The sequence below is a fragment of the Necator americanus genome, chromosome III, assembly GCF_031761385.1.
Source record: "Necator americanus strain Aroian chromosome III, whole genome shotgun sequence".
Lineage (NCBI taxonomy): Eukaryota > Metazoa > Nematoda > Chromadorea > Rhabditida > Ancylostomatidae > Necator > Necator americanus.
This window is the reverse complement of record NC_087373.1, coordinates 39,185,627-39,206,213: the sequence shown is the minus strand read 5'-3', so window position 1 is coordinate 39,206,213 and position 20,587 is coordinate 39,185,627. Positions and strand designations below refer to the sequence as shown.

Sequence of the window (20,587 nt, the reverse complement as noted above, 5' to 3'; positions counted from 1 at the left end):
CCTAAAAACACAAATAATATCCATGGATCCTGAATATGCAAATCAATTTATCCTGTCAAATTAATAAATTTACTAAAGCACGAGTGTTTAAATTTTAAATCAACATGAAAAGAAACATGAATAGGGAGCATTATTACAAAAAAATGTCACATGGAAAAAATGTATTACAGTAGCACCAGTTTTAGAAGTAGAATTTGGATCTCTAGCGTTACATAAGGTACATAATATGAAGCCCAATATTCAAACGTAATTATCAAAGAGAAATTGCTGTATCCAACTAATACCAAGAAAAGTACTTCTAAACAAACAAATCCTTCAGAAAAACCAACAGCTTCAATGTACACAATTTCATATGGAAAGAACCGTTCCAATGCTAATACAACAAAAGACAAGAAGAAGGCAAATTTACATTACATGCGTTTACACCGAAAAGAAAAAAAAAACATTAGATCGAAGAAGGCCAATCAGGTGTTTTTGGGTAAAATGTAGTACTTGGGTGAGTGGGGGGAGCACTCAGAGGCGCCCTTATTTCTGAAAGAAAATAACTAGATCGGTCGGGCCCTAATATCCAAACACCCAAGGCCTTAGAGGATCTAAAACATAAAGCTAAAGTTACTAAGAGAAAAAAGTAAGATAGAGCGTCCAGAAACAAGGCTGCTATTGAGTGCCCCCCACCAACATTTTTCCCGGGGTTTTTGACGCCTGACAAGATATGAAATCAGCGCTTTTGGATACCCACAAGAAATTACTCAAAAACAAACACTGAAATCTTAGTCCGGAGAATGACATTAAAGGACCGAATTGTGACTAGAGCATGACAAGCGCTTGATTCTTCTCTTCAAACGGTTTTGTCCTGAGTGTAGGAGTATAACGGTCCTGGTCGATTATCAAGTTGAAGCCAAGAGGCAGAAATCTTAACCCGATGAGGGTAACGAAATGTTAGCCGAAATGTTGCCCGTAGTAAAATGTGTTAATAAGTCCTGTCTCTTGCGTCAATTTGATAATCGACAAGTTGCTATATTTATGTCAAAATTCAAGGAATCTCGAACTTTTACGCTTTTATAACGGTTCTGAGTTTCTAAGACGCTATTACAATATTGATAAGATAGGACTGGACTTGGATAAGATTCACTAAGAATCCAAGAATCGCTGTGAATTCTAATGTGAATTCCTTTCTTCTGAGAATTTTTCATGTCCGGTACATTAGGTTTTCAGGGACTTTCGTCAACTTTGTCGTCAAAAGAAGACAGGCTGTGGAGCTTCCTCCTACCTCCATTCTTCCTGACAGGAATCAAGATTCCAAAGAATGGAATTACGCATAAGTTTGGAGATAAGTTTAAGCGATTCCTCCGCACTTTAGTCCCACTTTTCGCTATAGCGCGACGTTCGTTCGCTCATAAGTTCAAAATTTCCGAACATCTTAGTTCAAAAAGCAGCAAGAGTGCACCCAGAAATGATGGAAGATCCGGACAGTTTCTGCTTACTTTGAATTCCGGCTTTAATCGGGCAGTGGTGGAAATAACTACACACAAAGTCGTATTATTATGTGTAGTCCGGCAATCTCTATAAAAATGGGAATAAGAGCCTCGGAAAAAATTGTCTTGATCTCTATGTTACTGTAACAAGTCGAATAATTGGTTACCCAGAAATTTTCGTAGACTCAACATCACCATCTAAGAGAGTCAATGTCCACAAACAAACAACAACAACAACAACAACAAATAACAACACTTCCAACAACAACAGAAAAGCAACAAATGAAGAAGAACAGCCGTAAGAAGTGGTTAAAGATGAGTTCAAATAGCTGCAGTTCAGAAAATGTTGCTCCGGAAAAAAGTATACGGTGCAACTACGGATGATATATGCTGATGAATGGCGGCTACTACCGAGGAAACCACACAACGGATTAGGATCCTTAGCCCTGCGTTATTTGTCCTTTTTTTTTTGAAAAACCCACAACTTCCTGGAAAGACGCTGGATCCATGCACAAAGGTTTTCGCCCTTAGAAACGAGCAAAAATCGGCGAGTGACTATTTCAACCCGATGTTATTTTCATTCCATAAGAACGAATTCCGAAATATGTTGTGCTAATAATATATTGTTATTACTCAAAATCTATTGAATTTTTAAAGAACCAATCCAAGCAAATCGTAGGAGATATCGTAAAAGAACATGAGGAAATTGTATGACATCGACAACATCCTCGCCAGAAACAGCAAACGCTTGGCGGCATGAGATGACGATCGTACTGAGCTGTTTCACACACCTTTTCTTTTGATTGCTAGAAGGAATTGAGGGTTATCACATCTATTCATATTCATTAACTGCATCTTAATTCCTAAACCATTCCGTTTAAGATCCCAACACTAGCGATTTCTTGGTGTCCTTAGGCGATCGAATACGAAATATTTTGAAGTAATAAAAACAGATGTTCTAGAGAAATCGACGGCTTGCAAACCGTTTTCAGCTTGTTTTTTTTTTGATGACTCACGTGTTTATTTATTCATAAGCTATTTCTATTTCCATTTAAATTATATTCAGCTTCAACTGCTAAGTGATGCATGGTTTGTTGTCAATAGATCCTGTCCTTATTTTGTCTTTAATTGGTTCACTAAGAGTATGTTTAATAAATTAGCAAACAAATTAACTTCAGAGTCATAAATAAGACGGAGAACTCTACACCCATCCATCCTGTAATTAGAAGTAATTTGCTGCATCCACAAAACTAGCATGGCATTTATTTAGAACATGACCAAAGAAAAACAAATACAATTTGAAAAAAAAACTCCAACACATCTTTAAAACATCATCACAAGTACAATTCGATGACTCTCAAAGTCTGCATATACACAAAATTGTACAAAAAAAAATTGTCAAAAACACCGTACACATAAGGAGAAAAGCTGAATTAACGCACCGTGTTTTTGGATTTTCGATCAATAGACCCTAGTTGCATGCCTTCGCGAATACTTTCAATATAAGGCAATTTGTTATGTTGATGATCTATACACACATAATATACATATGGCTGCTATACACCTTAAAAATTAGGCAAATTCGATCTCAAACTTTAGCTAGTTGTTAAAGAAAAAAAAACGTGGTGTTAGGCCTAAAATCACGTGAAACTAAACTCGGTTTCGCACTGCGAAACTTCAATGCTGAGTATTAAACATCGAGCTAGACAAGAAACCTGAATGTTATCACAATTACAAAACACACTAACTTCTTTCTAAGACTACGTTTAACGACTTCGTTTAAGAGAATATGAAAAATATTGGAAAGGAGAAAGTCAAAATGTTACCGTATTCACCAAAAATAAAAAAAAACTAGCAAGCTTTTTAGCGTTCAACGTTCCGCTTTCGAACTGGGAAATATGGTGAATACGAAAGGCCTAGACAAGAGCATAAAAAGAAGAGCCTTCTATACAAAACGGTGAAGCAAGCAATACCTAGACAAGTTCATCAATGGCAGTTACAATGTAGTTATATACGTTTGCGTCCCCATAGTAGAAAAAAAACTTCGAACAACTTTTAAATAGAGCAAATGAAACGATTTAAAGAAAAAAAGAACAAACATCTACCCTGTGTACGCATTTCTTAAACAAAAAAGCAAATTAAAACGTGCATTGGGGACGGGGAGTGCAGAGACTGTTAAGTGCCGGTACAAAAAGAAGTACTTGACACTACAGATGGAACAAATAAAGGGAAAGCCTACTTTTCCAGAGAAGACATCACATAACATCACATAGCTGTTTGTTCTATCGGAAATCGTCAAAATCAAGGTCCTCTTCGTCTACCGCTGTTTTAGTCTTCGACGGTTTTCTTTTGATGCCTGGTGAGTGTGTATCGAAAAACACATCGCCTGCCGCTGGTTGCTTAAAAATTCCAATATACAAGGAATAATTGTGTGGTAAACACGTTACAAACGATTACCGGATCATCGAATTCAACATCACGCATCGCATCGGCAATTTGCTCGGTGATGTCGCCGCCCGCTATCACTTGGTCGCCCATCGGCATTGACACTTCACTCGCCCATGAGCCGCATTCAATACGAGTAGCATCACTATTTGAGCTGCTACTTCCGGCACCTTTAACAGAATTCAAAATAATCAAGAGACTAGAAGAACAGGACGAATTTCTCCTTTCTTTAGGAGGGGAAGCCAGAGGAGGGTCACCAAGGAAACAGAGCAGTAACAAACGTTTGAAAAGTGTGCTATCAAACAGATGAACCGTTCGGGCACCAAGCAGACTATCCGTTGCATCCGTATTTTATAGACAATGACATGGCTGTATTACAGTGACTAACGAGACAAAAACCATGTTACAAGGCAGACGAATCCCCCTATTTGGTGCTTGAAGTTATAACGAAGGTGTAGGTTATACAAAGCAACCATAAGAACTAGAAGAACCACCTTTTTTTTTACACAAGTTAGCCTCACTGAGATTGTGAAAATTATCAACAGTACTCAAATACCATTAAAATGCACAAAAAAAAAACCCTAAATCATCGACAACTAAACGTTAACTCACCTCCGATTACAACAGGTATAGACTTGATGGATGAAAGAGAGTGCCGAGATTCCGATGGGGTCATCTAAATGCAAAATTTTAAGTAACAAGTGTAACAGAAGGAGGAACCACTGTAACATTTAAAGTTCGCATATTTTAATGTTAAAAAGAAGCGTAAAACACTGACCAGTTCAGCGCTGGTGTTTTCTTCGCGATACTCAAAAAACTTGAACTGCGGCCCCATCCATAGACGACGATGTGGTCCAGAATAAGTGCAAACCTGAAAAACCTCTATAAATTCATTTTAAAAAATTAAAAAAAAAATCATTGTTCCCTCACTTCAACTTGAGGGATCCATGTTTCCGGTTCTCGCGTGCTCCTCTGCCTTTTTTTGTCGGGAACCAACCACGTTATTAGCGGACTGCCTGGTTGCAATGGTGGTGGCATGTCAGCATTGTTCTTCGTCCTGTAAGATCTACCAATCAGTGTTCCCCTCTGATACCCGCCTGTCACAGATTTATTGATTTCCAAGAGGATACAGTACAAAGGCACAAATAACGCTGTTTTGTGTAGGGACCGACTGCTCTGCAATAATCCATATGAAACACACCTCTGCAATGTCCACATCGCAGCAGGCAACACATCGATTTGTGGTGGGTCTTCTGTGCTCATCGATCCGAGGACTCGCGGATGCAGTTCGTATTCACAAACAATGCCTCCATCAGCACTTGCAATTAACAGCGATGGTGAGCGAGCAGTTGCAGCAGTTCGACTTGAGTATGCAAGCGATACACGCGGTAGATCGACGCTTGCACGACGCTTCGACCCGCCACTTGCACCAACAGCGGTCAGCGCCAGTGGTGCTAGGTCTTTGCCGAGAGCGATAAGATTGGTAGCGCTTAGTTGGGACTAGAACGAAAGGAGATTAAAAGTTTAAGACGTACAAAAGAAAAGTTCAAAAGAAAAACAAAACAGATATAACTAAAAAGGATCGAACCCGTATTTTCTTCACCGAATCCAGTAAAACTGGTGGTGGATGTGGTCCAATACGCGGATTAGCTGTGGAGCGAGCCATAGTACGGTTCCACATACAGGGGTGCTCCCTGATGAAAAGAAACCTGCTGCTGAAGAAGAAGAAAAAAATGGAGAGAAAGCAGTGAGAAACATGAAAATAAGTAGTGAAGATCACGTGAACCAAATAAAACCAAATGAAGTGGTGCTCAAAAAAAGATCTGATATGATAAACTAAAAAAGAGTTCTCGCAAGGATTCCGACTAACACAACTTCTATTAGACCGGCATACTTTCATGTTTCACAAACACAATCAGATTTTAGCGCATATCTTTGAAAGTATCAGGCAAAAGTTTTTACCAATTACAACCAAAGAAATACTAACACTAGCGAGTTCAAAACGTAAAGAAAGCAGAATGCATGCCTAGACTTGGTAAAAAAATTTAAAGCGAAACTTGCAAAATTCCTTGGATTTCTGGATCGTTAATAGAAGTGACACTGAGGTTTTCTCTTCAGTTAATTACCAACCTTGACAAAGGCGTAGCTCCGCTGAGACTCCTAGTGCGCGGTGGTAGAATAGCCTGGGTGTCGACATTTCCAACTAGGCCAGCCGAGCGAAGGAAACGAGAATCTCTGCAACCAATTCTTTTTCTTGGCGTAAATACAAATCCATAAGAACTCTGTCTTTCGCATTACTAGTATTGAATGATTTACTTGTTGGTGAAGTGCTGTCCATGTGTGCGCCTCGATGGTTTCCCACCATATGGACTTATCGCAAACACGTGACATGTACCGTGATTCGTACAAATCGAAAGCCAGCGACAATCGAGCGAAAATGCGCATGAAACTACCTATAGAGGAAGAAGTCAGTGAATAAACACATTCCAACATATTGTAACTATCCAAACACACCTTAGCAATGGTTGTCCCCCTACGTAGGCGATATAAATGCTGGACAGCTGACAACAACGGTGTGTACGGATGGGTGAGAATGGAAAATATATGGAAGACGCATGCTGATGTGTCGGTGGTTAGCAAAAGACGTCCGTCCGGTGACCATGTCATGCTGGACAACGGCTCACTATGGGCCGCAAAATGTGCCATTACTGCTGCGGTTTCGTTCCCCTAAAAGTAAGTCGAAGTCTATCGAACATTTCCGAAAACGAGGCAAACGAACTCTCACCTCTTCCGCCTCTCTTTCGAGATCAATTACAGTGACTATTCCCATCGGAACTTCACCAGCTTTCGATCCACCTACACCGGTTACGGACGATGTCACTGTCCGGGACAAGGCCTATAGATGGGAAATTCAACCGACAAAAACGCACAACGATAAAACCAACACAAGGAGAAATTTCAAAGCAATTAATTAACCTCCTTACGAAAATTCAAAAATTATCAGGAAAAACTCGCCTTCGCCACGCTGAACACTTGATTTGCATAAGTAGCGGGAGCGTCATCGACATCCAAACACATACCCCCACAACTTTGTATATCTGGATTCAGCTAAACGGAGGAAAATACGGATGTTTTCATTTTGCACAAGATATCAAGAAGATTAAATGTAAAACACCCCATACTAACCTTGAAATCCGCAAAAGCTATGAATTGTTGATTCAAAGCTACAGCCGGTGCACAAGTTTCTGGTGGTTGAACTACACGAATGGAACGCATTTCAGCCAAGGTCACCACGTCGTGCACAACGAGCCGTGTTGATAGAGACATCACGAGATACCTAGTCTTCAGTAGTCAGGCTGGAGAATAAAACTCCCGCAGGTAGACACACACCTGGCTGCGGTATTAAGCCCACATACTGGCTCCTCAAAACCAATCCTTCGCACTCCTTTACCACTAGTCAGTGAGACTATCGACACGGAACAATATTGCCGATCCGGCACAGTGGTATAGGTGTCCACCATGGCTACCATTGGTCGTTGATCAGCAAACCTGGAGCATGAGGGCGTTAGACTCATTTTCTCACAACAAAGGCTAGTAAACAAGTCCTTGTAGTGACGGCGCAGGCAGAGGCACCAAAAAGTAATGATTTTGCAAGGTAAAAAGAAAAGACAGACTCTCTGCATAACGACCACTGGCAAAAAGAAAGAAAGATGCACTCACAAGTCTAGTTCACCATTACGTAGCTCAAAATTGCTCGACAGTGGGACAAATGCTCGAATTGGACCTTGGCGTTCTGACATTACTTCCTCACAGTCACCGCTTTCCTGTAGACAGGAGAAGACATTAGTGATCAACTTTTCCTTCAGTTCTACATAGTTAATAACAGAGCTCCCTTCTTAGAAAAAGGGAATAAATACAGGAACATGGTTATATAACCACAATGTTATAAGCATAACGTTAGATTACAAAACTCGCCACCATTATTAAGAGAAGAGGAGAAAAACGAGGGAAATCATCCAAAAAATGTAGAATAGAGAAGAGAGAACAGGAAGGGCTCATATTTTTAAATGACGCTTAGTTAGAGAAAAAAAAAGTCGTCCAAAATGAGATATAACAATCCGGCAAAAATGTGATGACAAGATTTGAACTCACATTTAATGTCCACACTTGAAATCCTCGGGCTAAACCCAGCACTATAAGTTCCATCCGTCGACTTGGCTGTCCAGCTGAATAATATGATATTGGAACACTTTGAAGTTTTCCCTGCATGAAATGATTCACAATAATTTAGTGAGCGAGGAACGATTGGTCAAATCCCTTAAAAATCCTCTGCGATATGGAATCCATGTTTTCTTCCTCATGCATCACTAGTGATCAATTCCGTATGCAAATAGCAGTAGATTTCACCAATATACAATTTCAGTTGTTTTGGATGAACGGCAAACAATAGAGCTACTATATGATTATTTTCCCATCCATAAACGTAATCCTAGCTATATCTTTGCTACGGAAGGACATATGCGTCCGATTCTCTCAACTTTTGTGTTGAGTTAAAATGATCTCAGAAAATTCTTTAAATTCATGACGGAGAGACAATCTCAATTGGAGAAGAGGGCGAAACATAACGTCCTTTCAAACTTCATGAAAATTTTCACGAAAAGTCTTTGGATTGAATGAGGACTTTCGACTGGAGGAATTTAGTGGATATAATACTAGAACTTTCGATTTTTCCGCTCCCCTAATCAAAATCGAAAATAAACAGTGGAATGGGCAAAATCCGTAAACGGTTCCGGTAACGAATCTCGCAAATAAATGTACTCTCAAATCTTATCTAGGTGGTTCTGTCATGAGAGTGCGCTATATAAACGATGTTATTCGATCACCAAATCAAGTCCATAGTAATTTTGAGGGAAACACGGGCAAATAAGCAAAAATTGAATCCTTGGAATTTCTAGGAACCTGGGTAACAGGTACACTCTCATATGTGCAAATACGAAACATAAGCACAACTGTGCTACGAAGCAATCATATCTTGAACTCAACCAAGGGCAACAGACCGTGCACCCCGGCACAGGCACGCCTCATTCAATTCTGCACCATGCACATTTCAGTGCTTACTTTCTCAAGTAACTAGCACCTTTCTCAATACTGTGCAGCTCCACCCATTCCACTTTTTCGACCATTTGCGCTTGAGACTGATGTTGTAATGTGACGTCATGAACAAATTCTACCACCGTCGACGAAAATGTTGATGTCCTGCGATAAAAATGGAGTGATTCTCGTATAAGTATATCCAGAAATTCTATTGGCTGGGATAAACAGGTGAAATGAAGCAAATGAGGTGAATAAACTTATACTTACGGAACAGGTTGAGAGCGTGCGATCTGGCCCTTCAGGTAGTTCACGCTTGAAGCACGATCGCGCGACGGTCGTGGTGGTGCACGTGGTGTTGTCAGTGCAGGAACTTCTGTACATTCGAGAACGGATCAATAAATAAATCGAGGCCTGATGCCTATCTTTCAAACGCGAAACAACGAAAGGTTAGTGGAAATGCCGGATTTTTTTTTGATAATCACTAGGTAAACTTAGCACGATCAACTACCGTAGACCACTCTTTCATAGAGCTGAAGGTTGAGGCGAAGTTCCAATTAAAGATGAAAACAGTCATCTACATTGCTTGTCAACGAAATTTCAAAATCACCGTCAACCTCAAAAAGTGAGTCAGCGCGATGACTGACGCAACACTCCAAGAATCGATAGAATTTCAAGACGTAATCCGAAGATTTAATTACATCACATCACGAAGACATAAGATACAGTACTGAAAGATTATTTTCTCACAACAACCACAGTTTAGCGTTCTCTTACATCTTACTACTTACTACCAATACTCAGGAATTTATGAAGTGCTTGCTGATTAAAATTTCATTGAAGACTCCTAAAAGCCGATCCTAAAGCGAGAAGGATTCGTTTCAAAATCCGTAGGGAAGTGTTTTAACAGAATGAAACATGGAATTAGATCTCCTAAGATAAAAGTTAGTTCTTCTAAAGGAGTGGAATAAACAAATAACCGCAAAACATTGCGAAAACGAAATAAAACGAAGGACACGCGATTTCCAAAAAAAAAAAACACCCAAGAAATAATTTCCATTCAATTCCTTTTCTTAGAAAATTCCAGAAGTTTTCCTACATTGATGCATCAGACTAGTAAGTGAAACAGTTATTGTGCTTTACTGCGAATTAAACTACATTATACGAAAAGGACCCGATCATCATCACCCCGAATTCAAATCGATTTTCCAATTTTATATCCGAAAAGATGTTTGGACATTTTTTTAAAAAGTAAATGTTAACATTAACTAACCCATGATCTTATGGCCCGTATTAAGAGGATTCACGCTGAAAAGGGGCGGTTCGACGAGAAAAAGTTCCTGTTCGGCATCGCAGGTCGCGCCTTCTAGCTCCATCGACAAGATCGTGCACGTTGCGCTCGTCTCGTCCTTCATCGCCGCCGTCAGCGACGGTTCTGGTGATGGCGATTTATGCGGTTGCGGATGCACCTGAACATCACATTCACTCACTGTAGAATCGATGCCAGATCCTAATGCTCCTCTGAAGACCCTCACTGCTATCAAGGGCCAACAGAGCGGATCATTATAGTTGAAACATTGTAGCACAAAGAAGACAAATTAATATGCCTATTATAAAATTAAAATGGATAGGAAACAAGACGTGCGTTGCATTCATCGTATTTAGGGCACATAGAACATCCCAGCAATGGCAAAAGAGATTAAAAACCAGAGAAAAAAACTTGAAGGGATTTCCGCTATCCAAAAGATGATATATGTTGTTTCAAAAACAGCCCATTTCGACACATTTCATTGCTAAAATAAAATGAAAAAAAGAACAATATTTCGTATAGCCACGAAATCACAACTGCAATTTGTTCTCTTTTTGAAGAAAACAGAGACCAGCTATCAATTTCATCTATTCATGCTTCAATGGAACTAACTAATTTAAAAATTTCTGGGTTGATGAACATGTCTTTTACAGAACGACAAATTATTGCCGTCACACGATAATTCGGAACAATCCTCGTTCCGCCAGATGCCATCAATTGGTTACAGTGTTGTAGTATTGGTTTGTTCTAACATTGAATGTAAAATTAGCTTCAATTTACCGATAATCATCGAAATGGCTTTTTTTTTTCAAAGAACCCTTAGTTTCACAGCAGAAAACGAATAAATTCACTGGCGCTGGAAACTGAATTTTGATCTTGCCGATATTACGAACAAATCTAATGGTAAAACGTGTCGCAACGGGGTTACTCGTTCCCGGTGAGAGCGTCTCCGTCTCCAGGGACACAGGGACATGCTCCTCGGACTACTTGTCACATTTTTCTGTGCAGTTCTGCACGACTAGCATCTTTCATAATTATGACTCTAGAAAAATCCTTTTTCGCTAGTTTACTAGTTTCTTCTGCGGATAGGGCACTCTCTCAAAGACTTCAGCTGCTAAGAATTCAATTTTTGTCCAATTAATCGTATAATTGAACATGATTAGCGCTCTTTGAGATTTTCTAATGAATTTGGCTATAAAAAAAAGACGCTAAATTGCTCAGCTACAGAAAGCAGTGAGAAATCCAAAGAAAATCAGAAATCCAATTTCTACAAAACAAAATCTTAGCCACCCTAAGAGCAAAACAAACCATATAACTAATGGAAAAGAACTCCGATATAATGACTGTGTAATCCTATTCATACAGTATTATCCAGAAAAATATGAAAAACTACCAACAACAAGAAAACTCGGAGCAGCCAATCTTTCTCCGTGAGAACGCGTCAGGGCGCCTTCACTGGGGCCACCAGGTTACAACACATTTTGCGCCGACTGTGTATAGGTATGTCTAATTAATACTGCACGATTTCATAAGCCTTCCAATAAAACCTATTATAAATTCGTTGATTAGTTCGTTACTGGCATCAGTATGTCAAAAACTGAAGGACGGAAAAGATTGAAGAAATCCAAACAAACGCGAAAGAATATAAAAGACGGCAAATGTTCAGCTATGAAGTTTCTTTTAATGGGGACATAGCGCATCAGCCATCAAAAAAAAAAACAAACAATCTATAACTAAAAGCTCGTATGCAACTGGATAAAATAATCTAGTTGCACAACACTGTTATTTTTTTAGAACAATATATACACACAGGAAATTCGATCTCAAATCATTCACAACTAAAAATAACACCAAATCCCATTGATGCTCCCGTTTTCAACACATCGACGCTCTCTCCCTACTTACCACACCACTTGATCTCCCTCCGATAATGTTGTAAGTCCTTCTTTCTCTGAAGTTGATGTCCTAAGCATAGAAACTAAAAGGACGGAAAATTCTATGTTTTCCAGAGAGAAGAAATTGATTTTTCTCATGCAGAAGTTTTTGATAACATTAGCGATGCGATAAGAAGAAAGTGAATCCCTAAGGACTTTCCTCCCAACAGACATTCAGCCGCATTTTGCTGACGCTCACGTGATCGACAGCGTTGCACTCGCTGCTCTGTGTTGTTCTACATGTGACCTATCGTATAACCATCACAGTGTATTATAGAGACTACTAAGTCATCAGAAAATCGAATCCGTCTGCGCCGACTGTATTCACAGACCGGTAGTTAAAGCCTGCCGCGAATGACAAAGAGAAAAAAAAAGAGGAACTATTCGAAATTAAGGAAAACAGTACTTTGACCGAGAAACGCACCACGGTTTATATATTTCACAGTATTCTGACACTTATTTCAACAAATTAAATAAAAGAACTAAAATAATCAAGACGCAGATCGAATAACATTCTCCTATATTTGAATGAGAAAAATGGTATCACTTTTTGTTCCTATCAAACACAGGTGAAGATTGAAACGACGATTTGAACAAAATCCAGAAACACGCTCATGACCCTTCTCAGTCACGTATTCATTGACGAAACAGTCTGACAGTTTTATAGTTGACCGCGGTCACAGTGTTTATAAGAAAGAAACGAAGTAGGATTAGCGTTGAACGCTATCAGCTGTTTATGAACACCAAAGTCCCACGCCGGTTCAATAAGAGAAGAAACTCAGAGGAAAAAAAGAAACACTCCGAAAAAGGTTTTTCAGGGAAAGTGGGAAAAAGAGTGATTGATGGGTTAAAAACTATACCATATTTTGTTTATTTAGGTTCAAAACGATGAAATAAACCCTTACAAGTTCTAAAAATGTGTATCTGCGATAAAAACAGTTTGATATAACGCAAAAAAAAAAATAGCTGAGCCGCTCAACATCACATTCCACAAACAACCACGATAAAAAAAAAAGCAAAAGCATAGGAACCATACAAATGCTTCTCCAGAAAAATTGTTGTGGATTGAGACAGCTTCATCGAAGGAAAAAAAAATAAAATGAAAGCAAAATTAGGTACTAAACAGTAAACAATCAATACCAGATGTAATTTCACCGCTGAAAAGCCATTACTCCTGTCATTACATGCATTTCTCATTTCAGTTTTCATCTCAGTTTCCACCTTCAAGTATGTAGGTTAGTTTTTTGCGTGAACGGCAAAATGTTCTTCCGTTCACGATTCAGTTAACATTACACAACTTAGTCAAAAGGAACGATAATATCAATACGATTCAAATACCGTTTCCAATCTAGATGAACTGATGACAACGTTCAATTGTGTCTATCAATTGAAAACCAGTGGAATAGTCGAGTCGAAACGACCTGAACAACGGTGCAGTTGCGTGATCGGTTGCTCATGAAGTGGCGCGGTAGGACCCTCCGCTCGAGCTGTAGGAAGAGCTTGCGGCGGCGCGGGTGGCGTTATCTGGTGTCTCTACAAATTGCTGACTATCGACCAAGCTTTCTGGATGGCGGCATCCGCGGCTGTTTATTCGTGGAAATGCCAAAGGGTGTGATTGCTGACTGCAGGTCAGCTGAGGCTCAACCGCACTCTGCAGTCAGCAATCACATCGAGCACGTGCTTACGTGAATGCCTCACAAATTTTGACCCGGCCATAGCTGTACACGCTTTTAGAATTGTTTCGTGATTTTTAAGCGATTTAAGATTTTTCAAGCGGTAGCGCCAAAGTGCCAAGCTTCAAGTAATTTCCACTCAAATAAACCCCTATTTCGGCTTCAGAGGCCACTACTGCAGCTTAGAAAACAGAAACAGTATAGGATCTGAAGACTAGCTGCAATGTGCTTTGTATGACTTCAAGGCTAGGATGAGCATTGGGATAATCCAGATATATTTCCTTAAAATCCTCGATAATCCTTGAAATTTCGTTCTCCCCACTTGAAAAATGACAACTGCAAAAGAAACGACGAAAACAGAGAGTGAAACGAATCCTTCTGCGTCTAAACAGACTTTCCCACTCACTAACATTTTCATCCTTGAAAAAGCAGAAACCTTACTTAATAAAGGTTGCTCTTCAATTTTTTCCCAAACGAAGGAAACTTCATCAAGACTTTTTTTTTTGAAAAAAAAAATAGATAAAATCTGATCGAACACAAATCGTTCATTAACCCGTGCCAATTAGCTGACATTTACGGAAATCTAGTAGTAAAAACAACAAACTAACCGGCTGAACAGGCTGTGCCATCTTCTCTCTTTTATTCTTCTTCTTGCCTAAGTTCGACATGTTGGGAGGCATCTCCTCCGCAGACATGCAAACTCCGGTGCTAAAATTAAGGATTGTTAAATAAAATTACATATTTCGTGAACAAAAGGTGATAATCACGAAGTTAATTACGACTCAAGCTTTGTGGAAGCAGAAGGAAGTAAAGATAGATAGAGATAACCGAAAAAAAAAGAACTGCATAGCAAAAAAAGAACTGCAACGGCACGCAGATTCATGAGTGCGCATTGAAAAATTCCTGAGCAAAATCTTACACAGGCAATATTTGAAGAACAACACATATGAACGAGGTAAAAATGATTCTGTATTCGGTCGCTTCATCGGCTAAGTTTAAAGCTGTGTCGTAATTATTGGAATTGTTCCTTGAACATTAGACCCGGCGGGCTTCCTCTTATTGCAACGGGGCAGCTTTCAGCTCATCTGTGAGGCTTTACTGGTGAGTTAGGATTCATCAAATGCTAACCATGCTAATCAACTTCTGTTAGTATGGTTGTAAACAAAAGAGATCATTGAACACTGGGAGATATTAGAGCGGACTTGTTCCGCTGGAAAGCTAGCAAAGCAAAAAAAAAAAGACGAGTGAAAATTTGATGACAAACCAACAAAGATATTGTTTGATGTTTGATGAATAGCTTAATCTCATAATTCGAAGCAATATAAACCATAATTATTGCAGTTCTTATTTCAAATGGAACAAAAAACTTCGAAACGAAACGCAACAACACATCATCTTTAACGCAATCAGGAAGCCGCGCACTGCAAGAAAATATTGTGCAATATTGCGTAACATGTGCTATAGAAACACAAATCCTCCTTATCGAGTAAGACTCTCCTAAAGCGATAAAAACAAATGGAATTGACTTCAACACATGAACTAATTATTTTACTGCAAAAAATAAGACGTATATGTGCTTTGTAGACCATGCCGATCCAATCTCGTGATAATCAACATGAAATAAACAACGCTGCTCTAAATCTATTGCTGCTCGTGAATCCATTCATATAATATCGAACATGTGAGTTTTCTATTGAAGCGAAATGAGCTGTTATGAAATAATTTTGAGTGCGTCTGCAGCGGACGTCGCAAACACGGGTGAAGTCACTTGAAAAGCTCATTTCAATGACTAAAAAACATTGCATACGAACCAATTCGAAAAAGAAAACATCGGATGGGGAACGTTTGTTTCTTGCCATCACCAGACACCATGTGAGACCATAGAAACGTCTACGGGTTTTTGATGAACCGAGAGAAAAAAAAACGAGAAGAAGACGTCGTTCATACGAAAACACTGGACATTTCGACATTTCATGGACAAATAGATGAGTGTTCAGGTTATTGGACATATGGCTGCGGCGCACACGATGATAACGGCTGTTTTCACCTGCTCACATTACGCACATGTTACGCATACGTTACGTGAGCGAATAAGAAGAACTTAGCCATTGAGTCAAATCGTCTCCTCTTCTACCTAACGGGATAAATTGCGGCGTTGATGATATCTGGTACTTGTGCCTTGTGCCGAATTATTCCCTAATGAAATGCGCTACGATTTGATTCCAGGAAAATTTCTCTTCGTAAAAATGATCCAGATAATATTAGCCGGGAGCAGCAGTTCTTGGTCATTGTTTGTTCAAAAAAAAAACGATAGTCACAGATTTTTTCAAGCATTTTCAACGCATCCAAGGAAGAATAGGTTCCTGGAACGACAACAATGGAGTAACATGTGCTATGGACACATTAAAATCGATCGCATAATGACTGGTCGATTTCTAACCGGCGATAAGACACCCACCATTCGAAACCAACAACCATGAAACAAATTTTCCGTCCTCCAAGCAATACGTCAAATAACATGGAGAAGAAAACAAATCTATCCAAAGCAAGCCGAGCCGAGACAAGCGATGCTTAAAACATGAACTGAAAACAGAAATTCGACGCATAAACTGGTAGCCAGGAAAAATCGATCCATGTGTCCTTTGCACAACAAAATTGCGAAGGGCGAGCGACGACGGCCTTTGCAAGGAAAATTGCTCGAATTACAGCTGAATCTCATTACCTAATCTTCGTTTAGCCGTCATTACGATTTTCTGCAGCAATTCTCTTTCGAAGCACTTGAATTATACTGATTATACGGTATTAACAAATGGTTGACAGTTAATCGTTTCAAATCATCGGGTGGAAAAAACTGATAAAGGGACATTTTTGAAAAAAAAAAACACCTAGACAATATACATACATATTACCAAAGCAGTGAAAGTACAATTGAAAGTTTTCGTATCTACATTTGGTTCAATTTGCCCAAAATGGACCTACTTTCAGATTTACTTTAAGAATTCTATATTTACATAGGATTTTCAGTTTTTTTTTTGCATGCCGTTTATTTCTTTAGAGATAAAAACTCACAAATGTAGGACTCAATCTAAAACAAATGCTAAAGTGCAGAAAAGAATAAAGAGTGGTGCACGTCTTGCAAACAAAAAGAAAAAAAAAACTTTTTTGAAATTCAGATACCAGGGATATTCTGGGAACCTTCACCTGAATGTGGCGCTCTTTTTTTTACGAAACAAAAAAAAAAACAAGAAAAAACTGCAGTATTCATAAAAGCCATTAAAAAACGAATATTTAGTTTAGTTTTCTGAGTTGAACATTATGGAACATAAAATTTACGAAGAAAAGTTTGTGTTACGTAAGGGTAAAGTGAAAAGACACGGTTGTTCGGCAAGAAGCGTTATCGACCGGTGCAGTTTTCGTATACATAAAGGTCACTTAGAGGCGGTTCACTTACGAAAAAAAAAGAGAGAAAAATCGCGAAGAAGAACTGGAACGAGCTCCGTTGAGCTGCCGCCGTCTCCGCGTTCGAAGCGCACTGCTCAAGTCCTTTGTCCGAGCTAACGCAGAGCGTTTTTTTTCTTCCTAACAATGCAGAGAAATCAAAGAAATTTGGAACAAGGTGAAACATAACTCAAGTAGGATACAATAGCTGACAGAACAATTTTCATAGATGGGATAAACAATGAATCGGAAAAGTAATAATAGTGACCTTCACCTCAACAAAATCCTGCATAAGTTCAATGTGTGGCACTCAATTTGCTTTTAACAGTAATGGTTACGAGTATAATCTACTGAAACGAAATGGTCTTGAAACGAAAACAGGAATTGATTCAGTCATCATATCATCTTTCTTTGCAACTTTGTCGCTTATACTACTTTATATAAAAAATTGATAACTATACACAATTTTATACTATTTTAAAGCAATTTTCCTTTTATATAATAATAATATATAATAATAGCGTAATCACACAAATAAATATTTTATGCCGACTGTAAAAAAGAGGTCCAGGAAAAAAAAAGAGATGACCTAAGAATGGGTTATGAATCGAGATCCGTACTTACACAACAGAATGATGCGATGTCATTCATTGTCTGCTTTATTAAGAGATAAGAATCGCGTCAAAAAAAAAGAAAAGAAAAAAAAAGAATGATTTGATTTCTGAACACTGACCATACAACTGCTATATGTGAATCCACCCCTTCAAGTCTACAAATTTCTTTGTTTTCAACTTACAGAAATGGATGGAGGAGTTGGATAGCTGCATCATTCTCATACATTCAAGTAGAATTGTTCAACTAAGGACAATGAGCGGCGAAGAAATCGTTACGAAAAATCCAGTCTCCAGTTGAAAGCTAATAAAAATTGTCTGATATATTCCTTATCGCCGCTGTAAAAGTTCGAACATGTTTTTTTTCGCAAATCAATATGTCAATATGCGCTTTTTCTCTTCTTTAGAAAAAAAAAACAGAAAAACACAATCAGGATCATAGGTAAAACCTATTATCCACTGACACCATTTGGGTGTCACGGATTCAGCACGGAATTTGCTTGGATTAGCATCATTTGCGTATATGTGATGCTATAGTTCGTGAAACAACAAGAAACGCGAACAAAGTATTTTGCGCGATGACGTCATTGATATGGGAAATCTTCCTCTGTTTCAATTTCGCTGAACGTCCGCCTAGGGAAACGCTTCAATAATGTAATATTTCAACAATTTGGATATTATGTGCACTAGCGACTTGCGAAAAGGCTCAAATTTTCGCCTGTTGCTGCTTTTCCTGTTTCTTTACGCCCTAAATAGATAAAATTCAGTAAGGATGAAACTAATCTGAAGCTTCCCTGGCCTTCCATATCGTCAGGAAAATGAAAAAAAAAGAAATTATTGTTGATCGACAAACAAAGAGGATGAATTTGTTTTGACAAACGTTTGCAATTGTCATTAATTTAATGACAGAAAAAATGTGAACCAGTTTATCAAAGCAGGGATCGGTGAAGAAAATTGGAAATATGTATATTCTCATTAGGAATACTTATCACGTTCACGAACGACGTAACAATACAGAATTCCAGGAAGATAGACGCCATTGAAAAACAGGGCAGGACGGTCTCCTCGATAACGACCTCGCAAAGAAAAAAAGAAGAGTTAACGATATTTTCATGATCGAAGCGAGTGCTCTTAGACAAAGACGAACGGATTTTTACCGTGGATAGTATGGCTATGTAGTAAGACGGTTATTATAATACAAAGTTATAAAATAGGATTTTGTGTCAAGTATATGACTAAACGAAAAGAACCCAGAGAATACGGTCACAAATCCCACATATTTTGTGGCGAGAGAAGGGCACGATCGGAGCGTGGCTTGAAAATCACGTCACGTGATAATGCGCGCAGTGACGTTATGACGGTGACGCTCAGGATCCATCCGATGGCCTTGCTTTCAGGAAATCCCCGTAACAGTCACAGTCACATTACACGAATTTCATGAAAATGCACTCTTTACAAATTCTTTTCGGGACAAAGTGTGAATTGAAAATGGTCCTATCGCGATTCTCATTATTTCCCCGAGCTAATTTGAGGACGTTAGTGCTGTAAATTAGCTCAGAGCAATACCGTTACGGAAAACGACATCAGCACCACTGTTTGAAAATTTGAAAGGAATTGAAAAAACGAGACAGAATAGTGGGACCCCGTGCAAAGGAGGCCCCATTAATTATACTCGACTATCTTTACTCGGCTGAAAGCGATGTGCGTCGCTAGCACTCCCTCTGTCCTCTATGGGACGATTTAATCAAACGTACACGATTCTCGCTCCGTGGAAAACGTACGTATAGGCGCTTACAGTTCCACTACAGTCCCTTAAATCCTAATCAGAAAAGTCTTTCTTGTGAAAAACCATGTATCGTAGTTCAATTAATAAGAAAAAAAAAAAACTTAATATGATCATATTCCATCCTGCACGCAACCACAACATTGCGGAAATAAAGGAAGAACCGTAGTGAGAACGAAAAAGAAAAAAGTTTTTCGATTTCTAGATGTATTGATAACGGTTTTTTTTTTCATTTTAAATGACAATAGGACAGAAAAATACCACAATCACAACAAATATGGCTTTTATCATGTCTTTTCACAGTTCACCATTTAACAAATTCGATGGATTTTTTGATGTTCAACATCGTCACCGTACTGATCAGCAACGGACCTCAAACTGTACTCTCAGCTCCACTAGCGTTTGTAAAACGCGCGCGCGTGCGGCATAGAAGCGTCCAGAGCACAGAGGACGACGTTGTATTAGTGACTTTCTGCCCTATCGTACATGGTTATGGTAGCTAGCTGGACAACTGTAAACTCGTCCTTTTCCCATCGATGCCATGCCATAGCGCTCGATCGATATTCACATTCAACTGGTTGTCTGTGTGTATGCGCGACTTTTAGCGGCGTTGATGAAACTCTGCGGGTGGGCTTCACACGATCACAGATGATAAAGATTCCTGTATTTTTTCCGGCTTGGACAGATGTCAACATTTGTCGAATTTATATGTTTGAATATTCGTACGAGGTCTTGCGAATACTTTTCTCAGAATTTTTTCAAACAAAAGAATTATAAGTGCATAAAATAATGGTAAAAGATATTCGACTATTCGCATACTCGAGCAAT

At 38.9% G+C, this 20,587-nt stretch overlaps 1 protein-coding gene across 3 annotated transcripts; it reads right to left on the bottom strand.

Moving 5' to 3' along the window:
• Window positions 1-3,757: 3,757 nt before the first annotated feature.
• Window positions 3,758-16,671, bottom strand: RB195_012349 (uncharacterized protein; the record flags this gene model as incomplete). 3 transcript variants are annotated; one of them, XM_064194159.1, is made up of 22 exons in its annotated part: window positions 3,758-3,874; window positions 3,933-4,090; window positions 4,533-4,596; window positions 4,699-4,791; window positions 4,851-4,977; window positions 5,122-5,420; window positions 5,509-5,635; window positions 6,051-6,155; window positions 6,237-6,373; window positions 6,435-6,647; window positions 6,706-6,816; window positions 6,936-7,028; window positions 7,107-7,257; window positions 7,311-7,469; window positions 7,641-7,744; window positions 8,073-8,146; window positions 9,058-9,176; window positions 9,282-9,387; window positions 10,285-10,480; window positions 14,536-14,635; window positions 16,386-16,497; window positions 16,650-16,671. In XM_064194159.1, 22 exons carry the CDS (start codon window positions 16,669-16,671, stop codon window positions 3,758-3,760), a joined length of 2,787 nt encoding a protein of 928 aa, XP_064051742.1. The 3 variants fall into 3 exon arrangements, with proteins under 3 accessions (XP_064051742.1, XP_064051743.1, XP_064051744.1); XM_064194160.1 differs by lacking the exons at window positions 16,386-16,497; window positions 16,650-16,671 and having other exon boundaries at window positions 14,536-14,622; XM_064194161.1 differs by lacking the exons at window positions 16,386-16,497; window positions 16,650-16,671 and having other exon boundaries at window positions 5,509-5,614; window positions 14,536-14,622.
• Between the last annotated feature and the right edge of the window lie 3,916 nt (window positions 16,672-20,587).